Raw genomic sequence first — 17,446 nt, forward strand, 5'->3', positions numbered from 1 at the left:
ATTAATAAAATAAATAAATGACTACTACACACAGTACACACTCACGAAGTCATACGACGCCGAAACTCATATGTAAATTAAGTTGCCAATGATTTGCTCCTTAACAAATAGCCAGCACCGGAAGCCTTAAAATTAATCGTCATTCATGGGGTATAATTTAAATCAAGTATTGCATTCAAATGAAATAAATACAATATATATCAGTGGGAAGTGGCGTATATATCCTAATTCTGAGGGGGGGGGGGGGGGGGGTGGTCACCCCGATATCTGCCACTATTAATTATTATATATTACATTCAGTAGGTAGGTATGCTCATAAAATCATAACAGTACAATATTGTAGTTTTGTTCGCAGCAATACTTCACTCGTGATAAATCCCACCCCCAAGGACGAGAAAAAATCCAATTTTGAAATGGTTAGAATGAAACAATAAACGTCATGAAAATGTCATCATGTGTATAAAATTAAGGATTTTGTAAACCACAATGGAATCACAAAAATATTGTCCGAGGAGGTAAAGATACGATAAATGTTATTATTTGCACAAAAACTATTTTTGAGTAGATAATAAACGGTTGCAGTAAAGTTAAGTTGTGGAATGGCGCTTTTTTTTATGTAAACAATAATAATTCAACGACGGCCGTCTTCAACAACAATGACTTTGATTTTATAGACTGGTCATACTGATTGCTATTTTTTTTTCATTATAAAATGGGAAAATATTGTCACGACGACTTGTCACCATGTGTCACGTTTATTGGCCGGGCCCATGCCGTAATGTATAATATTTTTTATTTATTTTTATCAGTTTTCGAAATTCCGAGCGACCGACTGGCGACTATAAATTGTACATCGTGTTTTTGACGTTTTCGTGTGTCGTGTGTGCAGTGTGCCAAAGTCCTTAGCAGTGTAAAGCCGTACATATTACATTCAGATTTCAATGTCACAACTCACAATAAACAGTTGCAGTGTTACGGTTTGTTGTTGTCACTTGTCTCGTGTTGGCGAGTGACGGTTGGCGGTTGTTTTTCTATCGTCTAAATTTGTTTGTTATTAATTGTGTAACTATCAAGTCGTAATATACCTACTTTTCAAAAGTGACTTTTGACGATGTCTGCTGTGGTAAAAACAGAAAATGAACAACGAAGTTCCATTGGGACTAGTCTATTCAATAAATACGACGGTATCGATTTGACCATACGGATTCTACTTAATAGCCGAGTATGTTGTATAGTATTTTATTTTGATTGTTACTTAACTAGTTAACTACTTAAGAGCACATTACACACGTATTTTTGTCTGTACCTGTTAACGTTCCATATTTTCAATAGTTTTGTTTTTATACCTATATAAATTGTTCTATTATTAATCTTCAATGCATTTAAATAATATTATAGTATGTATTTAGAATACGTTTTAAATGAAATAGGTACTGTCGTTTGGGGTTACTTTGCTCCAATTTTTCAAATTGTTTTTTGATTTAGTATTTTATGGTGTATAAATTTAAAAAAAAATATATTGTTTTAATTCTTTAGAGTTCTCAAGAGCTAATTATGACCTAAAAATAAGTATATCTTAATCACACAATTTTTTTTATTTTTTCAAAAGTGGAGCAATGTTACCCATGGGGTCTGCATACTTTGCCCCACTTCATGAAAGGGCCAAGAAATCGTATAATTTAGTGACTGAAGCAATGTTAACAGTTGTAAAAAGAAACAGCACCATTAAAAACTTTAACTAGGAATAACACTGAAGTTTTTTTGCTAAACTCAAATTTTGATACAGCATCGTTTTTGCTATAATTTTCTGACGTGAAAGAGTGATATCTTGCCTTCAAAATCCACGTTCTCTCCACTTCAATAAGAAAAGTTTGAGAGCTTAATTTTCCCACGTTTAACGGGGTCACAAATGATATTGCACTAATAAACGGAGAAAACTGCCTTTATTTATCGAGGTAAGATAGCTTAGAATAGCTTTAACAGTATTTCCACCAACACACGAACAAACATTTAAATATCACAATTTCCAAAGTCAAACAGTGTCACCAAAGTTTTTTTTTTTTGGAGCAAAGTTAACTTGAAAGAAGGAAAGTAACCTCAAATAACGGTACCTATCTATTTGGAAATTATTTATAAAGTAATACTTTTTGTACGTATTTGTATTTGAAAACCACATACTTTAAAAATAACGATTTATTGTTTTTTGATATATTATTAAATATTCATTTGAATATTCTTTTTAAACATTTTTTAATTGGTAGGTATTAGGTAAGGTATTTCACGTTTTTTATAAAAATAAAATGTGAAATTACCATTTTTAAATTAGTTATTAATAATCACCTAATAAATTAATTTTCTTACTGTATGATAGGAACAGTATTTAAATACACGCCAAGTATATTTGTTCAAAAATACTTTTTTTATAACTATTTTTTATATAACTTCAAACACTTAACATAATATTAAAAGTACTAATTACATGCTTCTCACTGTGCTTGACTTGGCAAAATAATTAAAGTTGAGAGATTTTTATATTAAACGTTTATTTAAAAAAAATTGGGTCCCTATCACTTGTTAAAAGTTATTGAGCTGTGGGGGCTCTGCCCCCACACTCCCCAGTACCCCTCTTTAAATCTCTTAAAAATATGTATAAGTAATCAACTCGTAATCAACTTAGAAAAAAAAAAATAATATAAGTTAATAGGTAATAAAAGTAAATAAATTAATAGTTTGGTAATAATTAGTTAATATTTACTAATTTATAAGTCCATGGTTATGAAATACTGAAATAGGGACAAGACAAGTTATGATGGTATCTAGCGAATTTCGATACAATCGCAGAATTATGATGCGTACCGTGCGTTCCCCTTAAAAAATAATAGTAGGGTACGCAAACAATTCTGAAAAATTAGTTGGGATACTCCTTCCCCATATGTCCACCCCCAAGTCGAGCACTGGCTTCTCATTTCTCATGTATGGTATTGGATATGACCAACAATAGACTACAACTAATGTTCATGTCTTAGGTTTCATAATTGGTAAATTCACTTTTATATTAAAACCTACAGAACTTGCAAAGTTTAAATGTTGTATGTGATGTATGTATTAGGTAGATGATTTTTTTAAATTACAATTGGTTAAACATTAATAAAAACTAACATTGATTAAATTATAAAATATTTTTTTGTTTTTAATAATTTTACTTGCAGGTATTTTAGGTGAGTAGATAATATTAAGATTTATTTAGTGTCTTTTAAAAATGTAGTTAACCAATTATAAATAGAGTAATAAATGGAGTATTATTTTAGGAAGTTGGAAATGTGATTGGTAAAAGAGGTGAAACTGTAAAAAATATAAGAAACCAGGTAAATAGTAAACATTATTCAATGTAGTATTAATACTAAATATAATTTAATATTTTTTAGTCTGGTGCTAGAGTATTAATCTCCAATGGCTCAACTCCTGAACGTATTGTTCTAATTTCTGGAAATAGAATTGCAATTTGTAAAGCTACTGAACTTATTGGACTAAAAGTCGAAGAAGTAAGAATTTTTATAAAAAATCCAAATTTGTTAAAATCACTTCATTATTTTTTTTTTATAGTTTTTTGAGAGACTAAACGGCAATTGGATTGGCCCCAAAACACCTTTGACTCTTAAACTAATTGTGCCAGCATCTCAATGTGGTTTCATAATTGGCAAAAATGGAAGTAAAATAAGGGAAATTAGGGATTCGAGTAGAGCTGCCATACTAGTAGAATCAAATATGTTACCTCATTCAACTGAACGTCTAGTTTCAATTACTGGCACTACATGCACAATATCTCATTGTGTTTATCTAGTATGCAACGTACTATTAGATGTAAGAAAATATTGAATATTTATTTTAAGCCTTAAATAAAATATATAGTTGAAAAATTGTGTTTTGGAAGACACACGAGATTGATACAACAAATGTCTTTTAAAAATTAACATAATTTAATTATTTATTATTATTAAACAATAATTGAGATAATTTTGATTTTTAATTCATTCTTATTTCTATAATTGTATACTTTATTCAAGATAAGAAATTTACTCTGCGCCATTAGTTGTGCGCAGGATGTGGTTTCATTACACTGCAAGTATACAGATGGTAGACTCACTGGAATTGCTACACTACCGACAACATCTGGTCACTGTGCAGTACGGTTCTTATCCTGAATAAAGTAATAGTTCTATAATAGGTAGGCTAGTAGAAGATCAAGAAAATTTAACTATGGATGAACCATATGATTAATCTCATACCTATGTACTAAAATTTTTTTTTAGATCTATTTACCTAGTTTGACACCATGTTTGTATATTTTTACTAAATAGTAAAACTGTAGTTAAACACTAGGAATTAGTATTACAATTAGTGTTCACATTATTTTTTTTTTTAAAATACACTTTCTTATTTAATTTTTGTTCCTGATATTGTATATTTTAATTTTTAAGATATAATATGAGTATAATACTATAATATTATATAATTTATAAATTTTCAGTCTCCACCACCGCGTTGTGAATCAATCCCTTTTCATCCATGTAATGAAATTTCAGTGTTTGAAACTTGTACATTTATTAAAGATGTAAGTTTTTTATCAATTATTTAAACCCAATTTATTAAGTAAATTTTGTTTAACTATTTTAGTTTGGAGCCGAACGCAATATTCCTTTGACCAATCTTGCAGCTCTTGGGTCAGGAACTGCAACAAATAGAGGTATCAATCCAGCTGGTATGTACTAATATGATTTTCAATTTTAAGTCTTTAAACTTTAACTTGAAAATAGAAAACTAATATTCTTATCTTTAAATTTGATAATCGGTCAATTTACTAGGGGTTTGAGGCTTGAAAATTATCGCCAACATTCCTCTTACTGGGATTAAAATAAAGTTAAGTCTTAACACGTAAGGCTAGTACATTTTTTATTAGTATTTAAAATTCAAATGTTGCCTAAATTGAATATTCAATTTTTAAACAAAATAAAAATGTCCATTATTTTGTTGTACCTACCCACCTAATTCAAAAAATATTAATCATTAAAACTACCAACTAAAATACTAAAATTACCCATAATTGTTGGTACTCTGAATATTTCAAAATATTTACGAATAATCTTCAAATTTTACAGAATTGTGGAAAATTTAAAAAGCTGGCTCCGACACCCTTGATAATATAATATATATAAAAAAAAACCTGACATTATTGTAACATCAGTGGTTCTTTTTAACAAGAAACAATTCTTTAAGCAATTTATGTATGTGTGGTTTCTTCAATTAATTTGCAGTTAACATAATGAAATTTGCATATTTTGTATACCTATACTTGGATGTGTACTTGGAAATCAATTTTTGTGTAGTTAATTAATACATTATTGTATCTTGGGCACAATAAAATTCTTGAAAACTTGTACAACTATGTTTTTTTTAAATTTAATCAAAAACAATATAGTAGACTGATATTTTCAATTTGATAAGCTCATCATTATATAGTTTACCTTTTGCATAAGTTTTTATTAAATTGAGTAAAATTAAATAAATACTTTTAGCTTTGACTGCATTAGCTGGAAGTCAGTTGAGAGCAAGTAATCGTCTAAACCATATTGTTAGTGGAGAACAATATGATAAAAATTCTAATTCAGACATTGATACAACAACAATAAATGTACCTAATGGTCTAATTGGATGTATCATTGGTAAAAGAGGAAGTAAAATTGCAAAAATTCGGTAAGTTTATAACTAACATAGTATCATACCAACTTAATGTAAAAATATGTGTTATTAATTACTAACTGATTAGTTTATGGAAACCTTTTAAAGATGTCATTTTATATGAATTTGTATTCCTAAAATGATAAGTTTTATCTTATATATTTTATCTTATTAATATTTATTTAATAAAACATTAATTGGTCTGGTTATAATCAATTAAATTGTTATCCTAAATATGATTTTAACTTCGAACTTCCATTTCTTAAGCAAATGTTTTCTATTACAAAATTGATTGTTCAGTGAATTCTTATTCATTAAAGCTTGGAATTAGAAAATAAAATTATAATTTTTTCTGCATTTAAAAATCATTATATAATATAATATAATATAATATAATATGTACTTATAATAAAATTAGAATAATTTATTTTATTGATAAAGAATAAATTGTTTTATTTAAAAGATACTCTTGATCTAGAATGTAGATCATATATTTTGATCATATTAATAGAAAAATTTGATAAGTTTATTTAATTTAAAATAAAAAAAATTATAAATAGTAAATATTAATATGTGTGTATTTATTTTATTTAGACAAATAAGTGGTGCTATAGTACATATATTACAATCTCAAGGAACTATTGAAAATGGGGAAAAAGTAGATCGACGTATTACAATTACAGGAAACAAAGAATCTGTTTCAGTTGCCAAGTACTTAATTGAAATGAGGTAAAACTTTATTATTATGTTAAAGACAATATTTGCGGGATCATAGTTGAGAATGAATCCCTAGTGATATCATTAAATATTCAAATCCCTCGTATTGTATTATTTGTTCTTTTTTTTATCACTAATCCCAATTTTTTTCTCTAGTGTGGTATTGCAAAAAGCCAATCTCGGGGAAGTTAAATTATCCACTATTCCTGACAATGGTTCCATCTCAACTTCGTCCACTCCAACTATGACTCAACAATTAGCCAAGCTGGATCCCATTACTGTCATATCCTGCTTATATGCTTATATAGCCTTATTTGGTGCCAAAAAATCCCCTCCAATACAGACCACAGGTGTCCATCGCCCAAAAAATGATTTAAAAAGAAAACGCAGTACTTCAAATGAAAAAATCAAAGCGGAAAGGACCAAGTCAGCTCGTTACTAAATGCTAATTGATCCAAAGTCTGCCAATTATTACTATTCATACTAATTCTTATTTCTTTATTTATAAGTAGTTTTTTATTTATTTTATTTAATTATACTTTAAAAAAAAAACTTATAATTTTTGAGTCTAAAGACAATTCCAAAAAACTATTTTATTTTATATTTTTAAATATTTTACATAGTTGATTTTGTTTTTGGGGTTAAATTCAAGACAAATCTATATATGTAACAAATCTTTTTCATATTATGCGATATTAATGAACTTTAAGGATTTATTTAATCATTTTTATTTAATATATTTTATTGTGAACAAATTAATAATATTTATCTTTTTAGTTTAGCTTGTTTTCAATCACCACTTAGTCTTTTGTTCTTGCATTATATTTTTGGAGATCATATTATGTTTTGTACTCCTTATTTTTAAAAAAATAGTATGAAATCCATTAAATAAAATTTACTCTTTTTACATTTGTTGTTACTATATTTTTTATAATTGGATGATGTTTGTGAGAAAGGGTTCAACATCACTAGTTTTTCAGGACAAAAAAGTTGAACAATTAAAGAAACAAGTATGCTCAAAGTATGGGTTCACTTTTATTTTTTTATCTTTGACTATTGACTCAATACCTGCTACTAATTTCAAAAAATCAAATTGTATTTGATTTATATCAAATAATATTTTATGCCTTTAAAATTTTCAAGTTCAATTTGTTTGGGGAACTTGAGGGTAAATTATCTTATATTATCCAGAAAACGTATATTACCAACAAAATCGATTTTGTCAAAAACTGTATTTGCTTAATAATTCCAGTTTTCCTAAAAATAATTCTTGTTTTTCCCAATTATTTTGAATACTACTATAAACTTATAAGCATTTTTAATACTGCTCTAAGCTCAGACTTTCTTTTATTAGTTAGGGTCATATCTAAAAATAAACAACTAATATAAGAAGGATAGCATTTTGGATCTAATTTAAAATATGATACACGTCTACTACCTGTCATCATTTAAAAAAGTTTTTACCAGTTGTACTATTTATAAACCAATATTACAATTTACAATATTAATCAAATCATATTTTTATTAGTTTTTTTGCAGAGCTTGAATCATTCATTAAATTAATAACGGATACTGGTTACCGGTTTTATACCGGTCCTGTTGTTAGCTGTAACAAACTCCTAGTACAATATTCAAAATTACAGGTTACCGTTATGTGATAATCGCTTCCATAAAATGTCGGTTAGCAATAACTGATTGAATACTGGTTTTCTAAAAAAAAATTATACTACACCTTTGTACCCGTATACTTGATACAATATTCGTGATGTTATAGGAATCAAGCTATTTTTAGATTTCCCAGTACAATATACAATGAGGAAGACCGGGACTATCGACTATCGAGTACCGTCATTACCAACCAACAATATTTTATGTTATAGATAGGTAGAAAATAGAAATGTAGAATATCAATTATTTGAATTATTATTACAAGAATTTAGTGCTAGGGAAAAAAAACGAAGATATAGTAGTATGATTTAAGAATAGTTTTAGGAAGTTATTATTTATTAAACCATCAGTAGCTAAAATAAATTAAACATAATATTATTATAGTTAATACGTTACCGTAGTCAGTATTTATAAATACCGGTCATCGGTTCTTAACCAGTTAAAACATACTACGTTATATAACGTTTTATGTTAGCTGAAAAATTGTCACGGTAACCGTTTACCGGGAGTACAAATAGGTTTATAATAACGGTAACCGATTATAGGTTCCCCAAAATTCCAGGAAATTACCAGTTTTCGGTAAAAACCAGTTACCGGTTTCAAGCCCTGGTTTTTCATTAGGCATAGGATTACTTTTAAAGTTTATAGTAGACTGTTCTTTATGTACCTATACTCTATAGGTGATATTAGATGTAGTTTATATAGTAGATAGTAGGTACATTAGTACTTTAACTGGATGACTGGATGTACATATTATTTTTAATACATAATATACAGAATGATTCTTTTAACTTATAACTGAACACTTATTATTTTAGTCACATTGTTATTATTTATTCTCATTTAGTTCTGAGTAACTTAAAATACATTAGTACTTCAACTGGATGACTGGATATACATATTATTTTTAATACATAATATACAAAATGATTCTTTTAACTTATAACTAAACACTTATTATTTTATTCACATTGTTATTATTTATTCTCATTTAGTTCTGAGTAACTTAAAATAAATTTTTTTTAAAATGTATAATATTCTAATAATATGTTATTTAATTTGTAACATATTAAAATCATTTACCTAAACTTTTTCTTTCTTACTTACTTTAAATTATGATTAGGTACTAAATACCTAATATAAATATTATATGATATAATAAATATAATATACCTAGTATAAATAATATTAATATTAAGCATTAAGAATTGTTGTGAGTATACGTCTTAAAATACTACAGAAAGATTGTTTTCATACCTAAATTCGTATAAACTATCTAAGATTCACCCAAACTAATAAAAGTTAAAGCCAGTTAAATATTTTAGTATAAGACCAAGTACCTGTATCACTTTAAATATTAAATACAATTTGTTTGTATTACCTTAATTAAATAATAATTTACTGTTATTAAATGACAATTTAGTCAGTGTGGTATATTTTAGTTTTCCACAGGCCTACAAGCGGAAACATGTAAATATGCCCCTGCCTAAAATCATTAAAATCATCATTGACCATTTAAAGTTGATCTCTGTTATCTATTACCTATTGTTTAACAACTCATATATGAGTGTTCGATGATACTATGCTCTTCAGTAATATCAATTGATTGGGAATATAAAATTAAAATAAAGGGATAAAACCGTAAAAGTAAAGAACTGTTGAAAATGAGAAAAAATCACTCAAATATTTATTTGATTTTTATTTATGAATAATATAAAAATATTTATTTATTTTATATTTAACACCTAACCTAATTGTAAATGGCCATACCCCATACTACTAAAATTACATAATCTTACAACTTATAAATCTACAAAAATCAATACTTGAAAAAATGTCATACACATTTTAAGTATTTTTAACACTTAATATTAGTGATAATATCAAAATATATATAATCCTCTTTTTATTATTAATCAGATTTGACATATAAATTGTTAATATAAAACTCATGGGGTTTAACTAATAATATGTTAACCAATCTAAATAGTGATTTTTGATGTGACCTAGTGAGCTAAAAGTAACTCATAAGCCATCCATATGTCATGTCTGTTATGACTTAAGTCATAATTATGATCATTGTAGTTTTTATTTCATTTTATTTTTGCCATTTTTGGTAGATATTTCATGATAATTGAAAAACATACAATTTATGGTATTTCACTAAAACCATAATAATAATAGTTAGACTTAAAAAACAATGTGGTTCCGTCCCGAGGGGAATGGCAAAAGGCGCACTTGCCCTGGACCTCATATATATTCAAGTATATTCAATAATATACACCGTGTGAATAAAAATATTTTCAAACATTTTAGCAATGACTAAGAATTTAAATATGTTACAGATAAAATCAATATTTGTAAGGTAAAAATGTTTTTATAAACCTATAAACTGTGTTAGAATAACATAGCAAACATAAAATTATTTTGAATAGCCAATAATAGGTTTGCAAAAGTGTTCAAATACTGAAATACTATGTGGTAAATAAATGTTTGTTTTAGTATGGAAATTATTTTTTTCACTGTCCACCGTCAGAATTATTATTAATATTAAATATTATTTGGTTTAATTTATATTAGATAGGTAGCTGGTTAGTGATTTTATAAATATTGACGGTGACACGGCGTGAATGCCGTTTGTAATCGTAGCAATTTAGATTATCCCTTAAATGTAAATAATGTATACATTTGATGGGGCATTTACCGTTTCCACTAACCTCCATGCTATGGTAAAATTATTATTATAATATATTCGATATTTTTGGGAAAAATTTTGCATTTTATACATACATGTATTAGAATTTATTTAATATGTTAAATGTTTCTATAAAAATAAATATTAATAGTAACTAATAAGTTATAATTAATATTAAAAAAGGCACTAGGTATAGGTTAGGAACCTAACTTAAATTATAATACATAATATTTTGATATAGTTGCCATAAATATTAAAATAATTAAAAAAGCCACTTGTACATAAATAAATAATATTTTGTTTAATTATTTAATGTAATTAAATGCAACACACTTAACATGTTAGTAACGCGAAATATTTTTATTTTTAAAATCACCCATAGCTTTACCAATCCTTTAACTAGTAGTACGTATTTTTAATTTTTAATAAAGTGGATTTATCTTTAAGTGTTATTGGAATATTTAAATTGGCACTATTTATTTAAAGTTTATTTATCAATTTTTTTTAAAATATACTTATAATTGGGTATAATTTATAAAATCGTTTATTAAAGTGCGAATGAAAAGATTTACGATCATTAGTAATCAAAATAAACTTTCCATCATGCATTTCCATATTTTTGGAGGAAGTTTTATTAGAAGCTTATGTAATATGTACATGAAAATTCAAAATGTTCATGTAGGTACATAACATAATAATAAGTAATCAGTATACCTATTGTGAATACATATGGTTGTCTGGAATATCTGACATTAAATCAAATACAAAACAATCGGATATATCTTCTGGATTTAAATACATCAATCCTAATGAGTGCTTTAACCAATTATTTTGTTTTTAGGAATTTAAGCTATAAAACTCAAGTTATATTAAATTTATATAAAAACTGATGATTAAATTAAATGAAATATACAGCACAATTAGGCCATACTAATTTTGACAGCATTATGAATCGCTATTTCAAAGTTGATTAGTTTACTTTTTGGAATTTTCCATAGCAGGTAATAGTTGACGAAAACGGGAATCAAACCATTTTTAAAATTGGCGGAAACTGGTAATTTCCATTTGTCGATAACAAAAGAAAGCTATTATGTCAAGTACGTAAAATGTTCAATCAAATAGGTACCTAATGTATAGGTAATGGGTAATATTATGTTTTAGACAAACAGCTCTATAATATTAAGTGTATATTAATTAATTTGAAATTTTCTATATTTAGTCTCAGAGGCTCAGAATATTGCAAAGATGAATTATTGATAAAAAATGAACAACCATTTTCGAGTATATTTTACTTTTTAAAAAAAAGTAGTTTTGGCCAACTAAAATTGTATTTTATACCACGACTCACGACCGTGCCAGTATACAACTGCGCTATATCTAATTATTATAATTTCCTGCTAACAAAAACTTAAATTAATTAGTCTATGATCTATAGCAAGGTATTAGATTAATAAGACCGTTATCTATAGTATTTGGTGCTAAGCATGGTTAAGATAATAGTAAACAATAAATATACTATGTTATATCTTAATTCCATCGAGATGTATAATATACTATACTATATAGTATATATATCTCGATACTTCAATGATGATTAAAATACACAATATCCTATTGTCCTTGCTCGTGGTTATTGGTTAATGGTTATACTCCTTTGTCTTTCACTGAATCCCTCAATTATTTTGTCTACCGCAGTTCGGTCTTCGTTCATTGGTTGTTGGTCTTTGTTCACTGTTTGGCCGTTCTAACCTCGACGTTGGCGTCGTATTTTACCACACATTAAAGAATAGTCATTACTCACTATTACTGCCCACGTGGTTAGCGGCCATCCAAACGAAATCTCGACGGTCAATAACGTATTAATAACGTGTCCGACATGGCAGTCGGCGACGGAGACCAGGTGAACTATGCTCACTACACCGATCGGCTGAAGAAGCCTGACGTGCTGTCCGAGCTGAAGTCTGCCGACAACAAGTTCTTGTTCGCGCGCGCACTGCTCATAGAACACGGCATGTTGCCCACGACATTGGATCGTCCTGCCGACAGCGGCGGTGTGCGTCCAGTCACCGAACAATGGAAGATGGATTTTGAGCATGGGCTCGTGCTTTCCGGGACTGGGCAGTATAAGGAAGCCGCCAAGCAGTTTTCTCGGTCCATGGTCGACGGCGAGCCGGGAACCGATAACCACGCGCTAGCCATGACTAACCGGGCAGTGGCGCTTTACCACTTGGGCCAGTTCACCCGAAGCTTGATGGACGTGCGCCAGGCCTTAAAGTCCAAGTACCCGCCCGAGATGGGGCCCGAATTGTATAAGTTTGCCGGAAAGTTATACAAAACATTGGGCCACCGCAAGGAGGCTGAGCAGAGCTACGCCGAGTGCTTGCGAAGGTTGGACGAGTCGGGCATGACCGCTGAAGCGAAACGAAAGTTCAGGCTAGAGGTCGCCGTCGCCGTGGACAAGTGCAAGGACTGCAATCATGCCGAATCGGACTTGGACATTTCGGACGATTCGGACTTGGAAAACCCGTTTCTCAACAAGCTGGTGGGTGGCAAAAACAAGAACATTCCGGCGCTCTCGGCCTTTTTGGAACTCAAATCGTCCAAAAATATGGGACGAGGTGTTTATGCCACTCGCGACATAAACCCTGGTAATATTTATAAATTTATAAATAATTACAGGTAGGTACCCAGGCTGTGTTGGGTAGTAACGTAGCGCAAATTAATAATTAAAAATATAAAAATAATGTCTGGTAACCCGAATGTAATTTAAATAACAATATTAAATGTAATGACTAGCGTAATTTTTTTACTGTTCAAAAGTAACTTACCCAACACTCATAAGCGCAACAAGGGGAGGAGGGCACGCCCCCCCAAAAACTTGTAATAGCCCCCGCAAAATTAATTATTAATTTGTTTCCTAAAATATTAATAAATCTTTAAAAATTAAACTGTATTTATAACTTTTTTTTTGGGGAGGAAAGTTTAAATTATCTTATTTTATTTAAACTTTTACAATTATTTTATATTACCTATGATAAATATGGTAAATATCATTAGCTGCAGTGGCGTAATTGCGGGGGGCAAGGGGGGCACTTGCACTCCCCAGAAATGTTTGTGGAGGCAAAAGTATCATTTTGCCCTTCTAAATAATCCACATTTAAAAAGTATTCTTAACAAGACTGATGACATAATATTAAAATATTTTAATAAGCAATATTTGTTAGTGATAGAATTATAATATTAATTTATTTTTAGGAGATATTGTGGCCATAGATGAACCTTACATTTACGGGGGATTTCTATTACATAAATCTTGTTGTCATAATTGCCAGAAATCGCCAATAGCTCCTATACCGTGTAAAAGATGTTCATTGGTAAGTTTTTTTTTAATAATCGTACTTCATAAATATACATACATTTCTATTTGGTGGTTAATTAATTTCATAATAATATGTACATGTTGTTTACAAATGTAAATATTAGAAGGTACCTTAATTATCCGCTTAATTCTTAATAAAAACCATTTTAAGAAACCTCACTATTTATGATATCTTCTTTCAATTAAAAACTTCTTTATATTATTTTTATGTGCTTTAAATTAAGTCCACACATTTCTTCTGTTTTCATATCTTAAACAAAATATATTAATTTACATATTTTGTTCAGGTTTTTTACTGCAGTGAAAATTGTTTACATAAATCAATGAAAGATGGACACAATTTGGAATGTCCAATTATTTTTTTTATCAGATCATTGCCAGGAATAACTGATTTGTATCAACTTGCTTTGAAGTGGTTGTTAAAAGACGTATCAAAAATGGGTTTGAAAAAATTTTGTTCGTTGGTAGATACATTTTCTAAATCTAAAATAGATCCTAAGACAAGGGGTTTTAATGAGAATGGGAAATATAAGTCGGATAATTTTTTAACGGCCTATTCTTTGGATAGCAGTGAAGAAGAAATGCCAATAGATGTATTGTTTTTTTTTAACTGTATTGCTGCTAAAATGTTACAGTATTTGATGTTAAGTGGATTCAAAATTGAAGAATGCTATTTAGGTATTGTAGGTACTTCTTTGGTACGCATCCTAAGTGTTTTAGATTTAAACGCTAGAAAAATAAATACCAATGCCCCAAACATGGCGTCTCTAAAAGGTCAATTATTAGAAAATTATTACTATATGACTTTTCCAATGGCAATAGCTTTGTATCCAAGTCTTGCTTTATTCAACCATTCTTGTGATCCAAATATAGAACGAAGTGGAAAATTATCTACAAAAACAAGAGTGATTAAAGCAATTCAACCGATTCTCAAAGGAAATCAGGTGACTATAGATCTTTTTTATTATTATTATAGTTGTTTTTTTTTTTTTTTAGAAGATAGATTATTTCATGTCATTGTCATAGGTGCTATTACTCTATTCAGAATAACCTTGTCCACTTTAGCACATGCAACTGAGCAGCCGTTTGACCACTAAGTTATAATGTATAGTTCTTTTATTTTACTATGTTTCTTGTACATTTACCTTATTGTTCTGTAGCAAACACAATGCCTACGCGTATACAATTATTCGTGACAATGGTGCGATATTATTGTTTATAACGGGTACACCAGTGGCAGCACAGCAAACAGTGCTTAGTGCTCATCGTGGAACGAGAAGAGTTTTCGTCAACCGAGTGGACAAGGCTATTCTGACTAAAGTATATGCTACTATTAAGTAAAAATGTATTACAATGCTAAATATGTACATATTTTTGGTTCTAAGGAATTTAATTATTTCATCTTTTTCTGTATAAATTGGTTGTATGGAGTACCTATTCTAAAAGTTTAAAGTACCATTCTTTATCAAATGAAAGTTAAAAGACTAGTCTGTGCTTTGAATTATTTAATGGTTTAATTTATGGCCTTTACTCTTATATCACTACAGTACAACATATCTATTACTACATTTTCAGTGGCCTATCATACTCATATTTTTTATTTTAAATAATTAACTTTTTATCTGATGTATATGTATTTGATTAAAATTTATACTTATTGTTAGGTACCTACTTTATTTACATTAATTCATAAATTGCTGCTATTTGCCAATTTTGTGTATTAAATTTTATAAAGTGTGTAACACTAACATAATAAATATTTATAATAAAAATTAAATTTGTCGAAACAATTCTTTTTAAGATCATTTATCACACAATTTTTTACCATAATCTGTATATTAACATTCAATGTGTTTGTTTCATACGTTTTTATTGTTATTTTTAGTTATTCTTTAACTATGGAAGGTCAATATTGTTTGATAAGATGAAAAAAGAAAAACGACAAGAGATTTGCCGGGATAATTTCAAGTTTGAATGCTGCTGCCAGCCTTGCATAGAAAACTGGCCCCCATATGATTCCATACCAAATGGTCTTTCTGCAAAGTATGCTATATACTTACATATTTTATTTGTAATAAACCTATTTATACTACATAACATGATTATCAATATATTTACAGAAATATCTTAAATCCTAGTATGGCAGATACTGTGATCAAGGAGTGCAAGCTATTTGAGGAATTTATAGAAAAAGTGGGCTATGATGAGTTTCATCTTCATTTAAATTATCTTTATGGCTTTATTAAGCTATTATTTACTAATGTAAAACGACCATTTGGATTGTATCATAAGTGTCTTCGCATAATAATTCATGCACATACAGAACTCAAACATCCAATTATATTTTGATCATAACAATTATTAAAATGTATATAATTTTTAGTTTATATTATCATAAGTTTTTTTTTCATTATTATAACAGTATACATTTCTATTTAATAATTTTAATTTTTTAACTATTACAAGGTAATTTTTTATTTTTTTTTAACTATAACAAGGTAATTTTTTATTTTTTTTAACTATAACAAGGTAATTTTTTATTTTTTTTTAACTATAACAAGGTAATTTTTTATTTTTGTTAACTATAACAACGTAATTTTTTATTTTTTTTAACTATAACAAGATAATATTTTTATTTTTTAAGATAATTTTTTTATTAAATACTAGAAACCCATAGTATTAAAAGTATTATACTCAAAGAAAAATAATTATTTACGTGTTTTATATTATATTCATCTTGACTTTTAGTATGTCTAAATTTGTATTACTCTATGATAGCAAATACTGTATTTTAAGTAATTTGGCATAATGTTTGCTCATTAAAAATAGTCAGAAAAAACAAAACATTAAATTTATGATTAAAAAGAATTAAATTTGTGCCAAATTTAAAATAAATTGACAAGGTTAGGCAATCCCTAATCGTTGGTGTTCTAATACATTTAGAGAAATATTTTTATCAGAATAATTAAGAAGATACTAGCCTTTTAGTATTTAAAGCAAACCCAACTAGATACCCAAATAGTGGCATACTTATAATCAGTATAAAATAGTTTTTTTCATTCAAATGTGTAACACACTAACATGAATGCTCATGAAGTATTTATTATTTATTAATACAGAATTTAATGTGTATATTACTATATTAGAAAACCACCCTTACTTGGTAGTCTTTGTTTTTTTAAATTCCTTACATTGTACTAGTCTGTTTTTTTTAATTCTTTCAAATTACTTAATTAATATTATGCAGAGGA

General features: G+C 28.1%; 2 protein-coding genes across 8 annotated transcripts; both read left to right on the top strand.

Annotated features, from left to right (window-relative positions):
* Positions 1 to 379: 379 nt before the first annotated feature.
* LOC132935581 (poly(rC)-binding protein 3-like) lies at positions 380 to 7,397 on the top strand. 6 transcript variants are annotated; one of them, XM_061002175.1, is made up of 12 exons: positions 380 to 515; positions 566 to 780; positions 890 to 1,222; positions 3,309 to 3,365; positions 3,426 to 3,542; positions 3,604 to 3,861; positions 4,065 to 4,184; positions 4,529 to 4,612; positions 4,675 to 4,759; positions 5,574 to 5,751; positions 6,331 to 6,465; positions 6,610 to 7,397. In XM_061002175.1, exons 3-12 carry the CDS (start codon positions 1,112 to 1,114, stop codon positions 6,893 to 6,895), a joined length of 1,431 nt encoding a protein of 476 aa, XP_060858158.1. In that variant the 5' UTR covers positions 380 to 515; positions 566 to 780; positions 890 to 1,111; the 3' UTR covers positions 6,896 to 7,397. The 6 variants fall into 6 exon arrangements, with proteins under 6 accessions (XP_060858158.1, XP_060858159.1, XP_060858155.1 ...); XM_061002176.1 differs by having other exon boundaries at positions 566 to 775; XM_061002172.1 differs by having other exon boundaries at positions 566 to 1,222.
* Positions 7,398 to 12,535: 5,138 nt separating this feature from the next.
* Positions 12,536 to 16,862, top strand: LOC132934993 (SET and MYND domain-containing protein 4-like). Of its 2 annotated transcripts, XR_009663132.1 has the most exons (6): positions 12,536 to 13,464; positions 14,072 to 14,190; positions 14,483 to 15,139; positions 16,081 to 16,238; positions 16,316 to 16,661; positions 16,694 to 16,862. XR_009663132.1 is itself a non-coding variant. In XM_061001427.1 (5 exons), the coding sequence occupies exons 1-5, from the start codon at positions 12,693 to 12,695 to the stop codon at positions 16,542 to 16,544; spliced, it is 1,935 nt and encodes a 644-aa protein (XP_060857410.1). In that variant the 5' UTR covers positions 12,536 to 12,692; the 3' UTR covers positions 16,545 to 16,862. The 2 variants fall into 2 exon arrangements, 1 of the variants encoding a protein (XP_060857410.1); XM_061001427.1 differs by having other exon boundaries at positions 16,316 to 16,862.
* Positions 16,863 to 17,446: the final 584 nt, after the last annotated feature.

The sequence above is a fragment of the Metopolophium dirhodum genome, chromosome 1 (assembly GCF_019925205.1).
Source record: "Metopolophium dirhodum isolate CAU chromosome 1, ASM1992520v1, whole genome shotgun sequence".
NCBI classification, from domain to species: Eukaryota; Metazoa; Arthropoda; class Insecta; order Hemiptera; family Aphididae; genus Metopolophium; species Metopolophium dirhodum.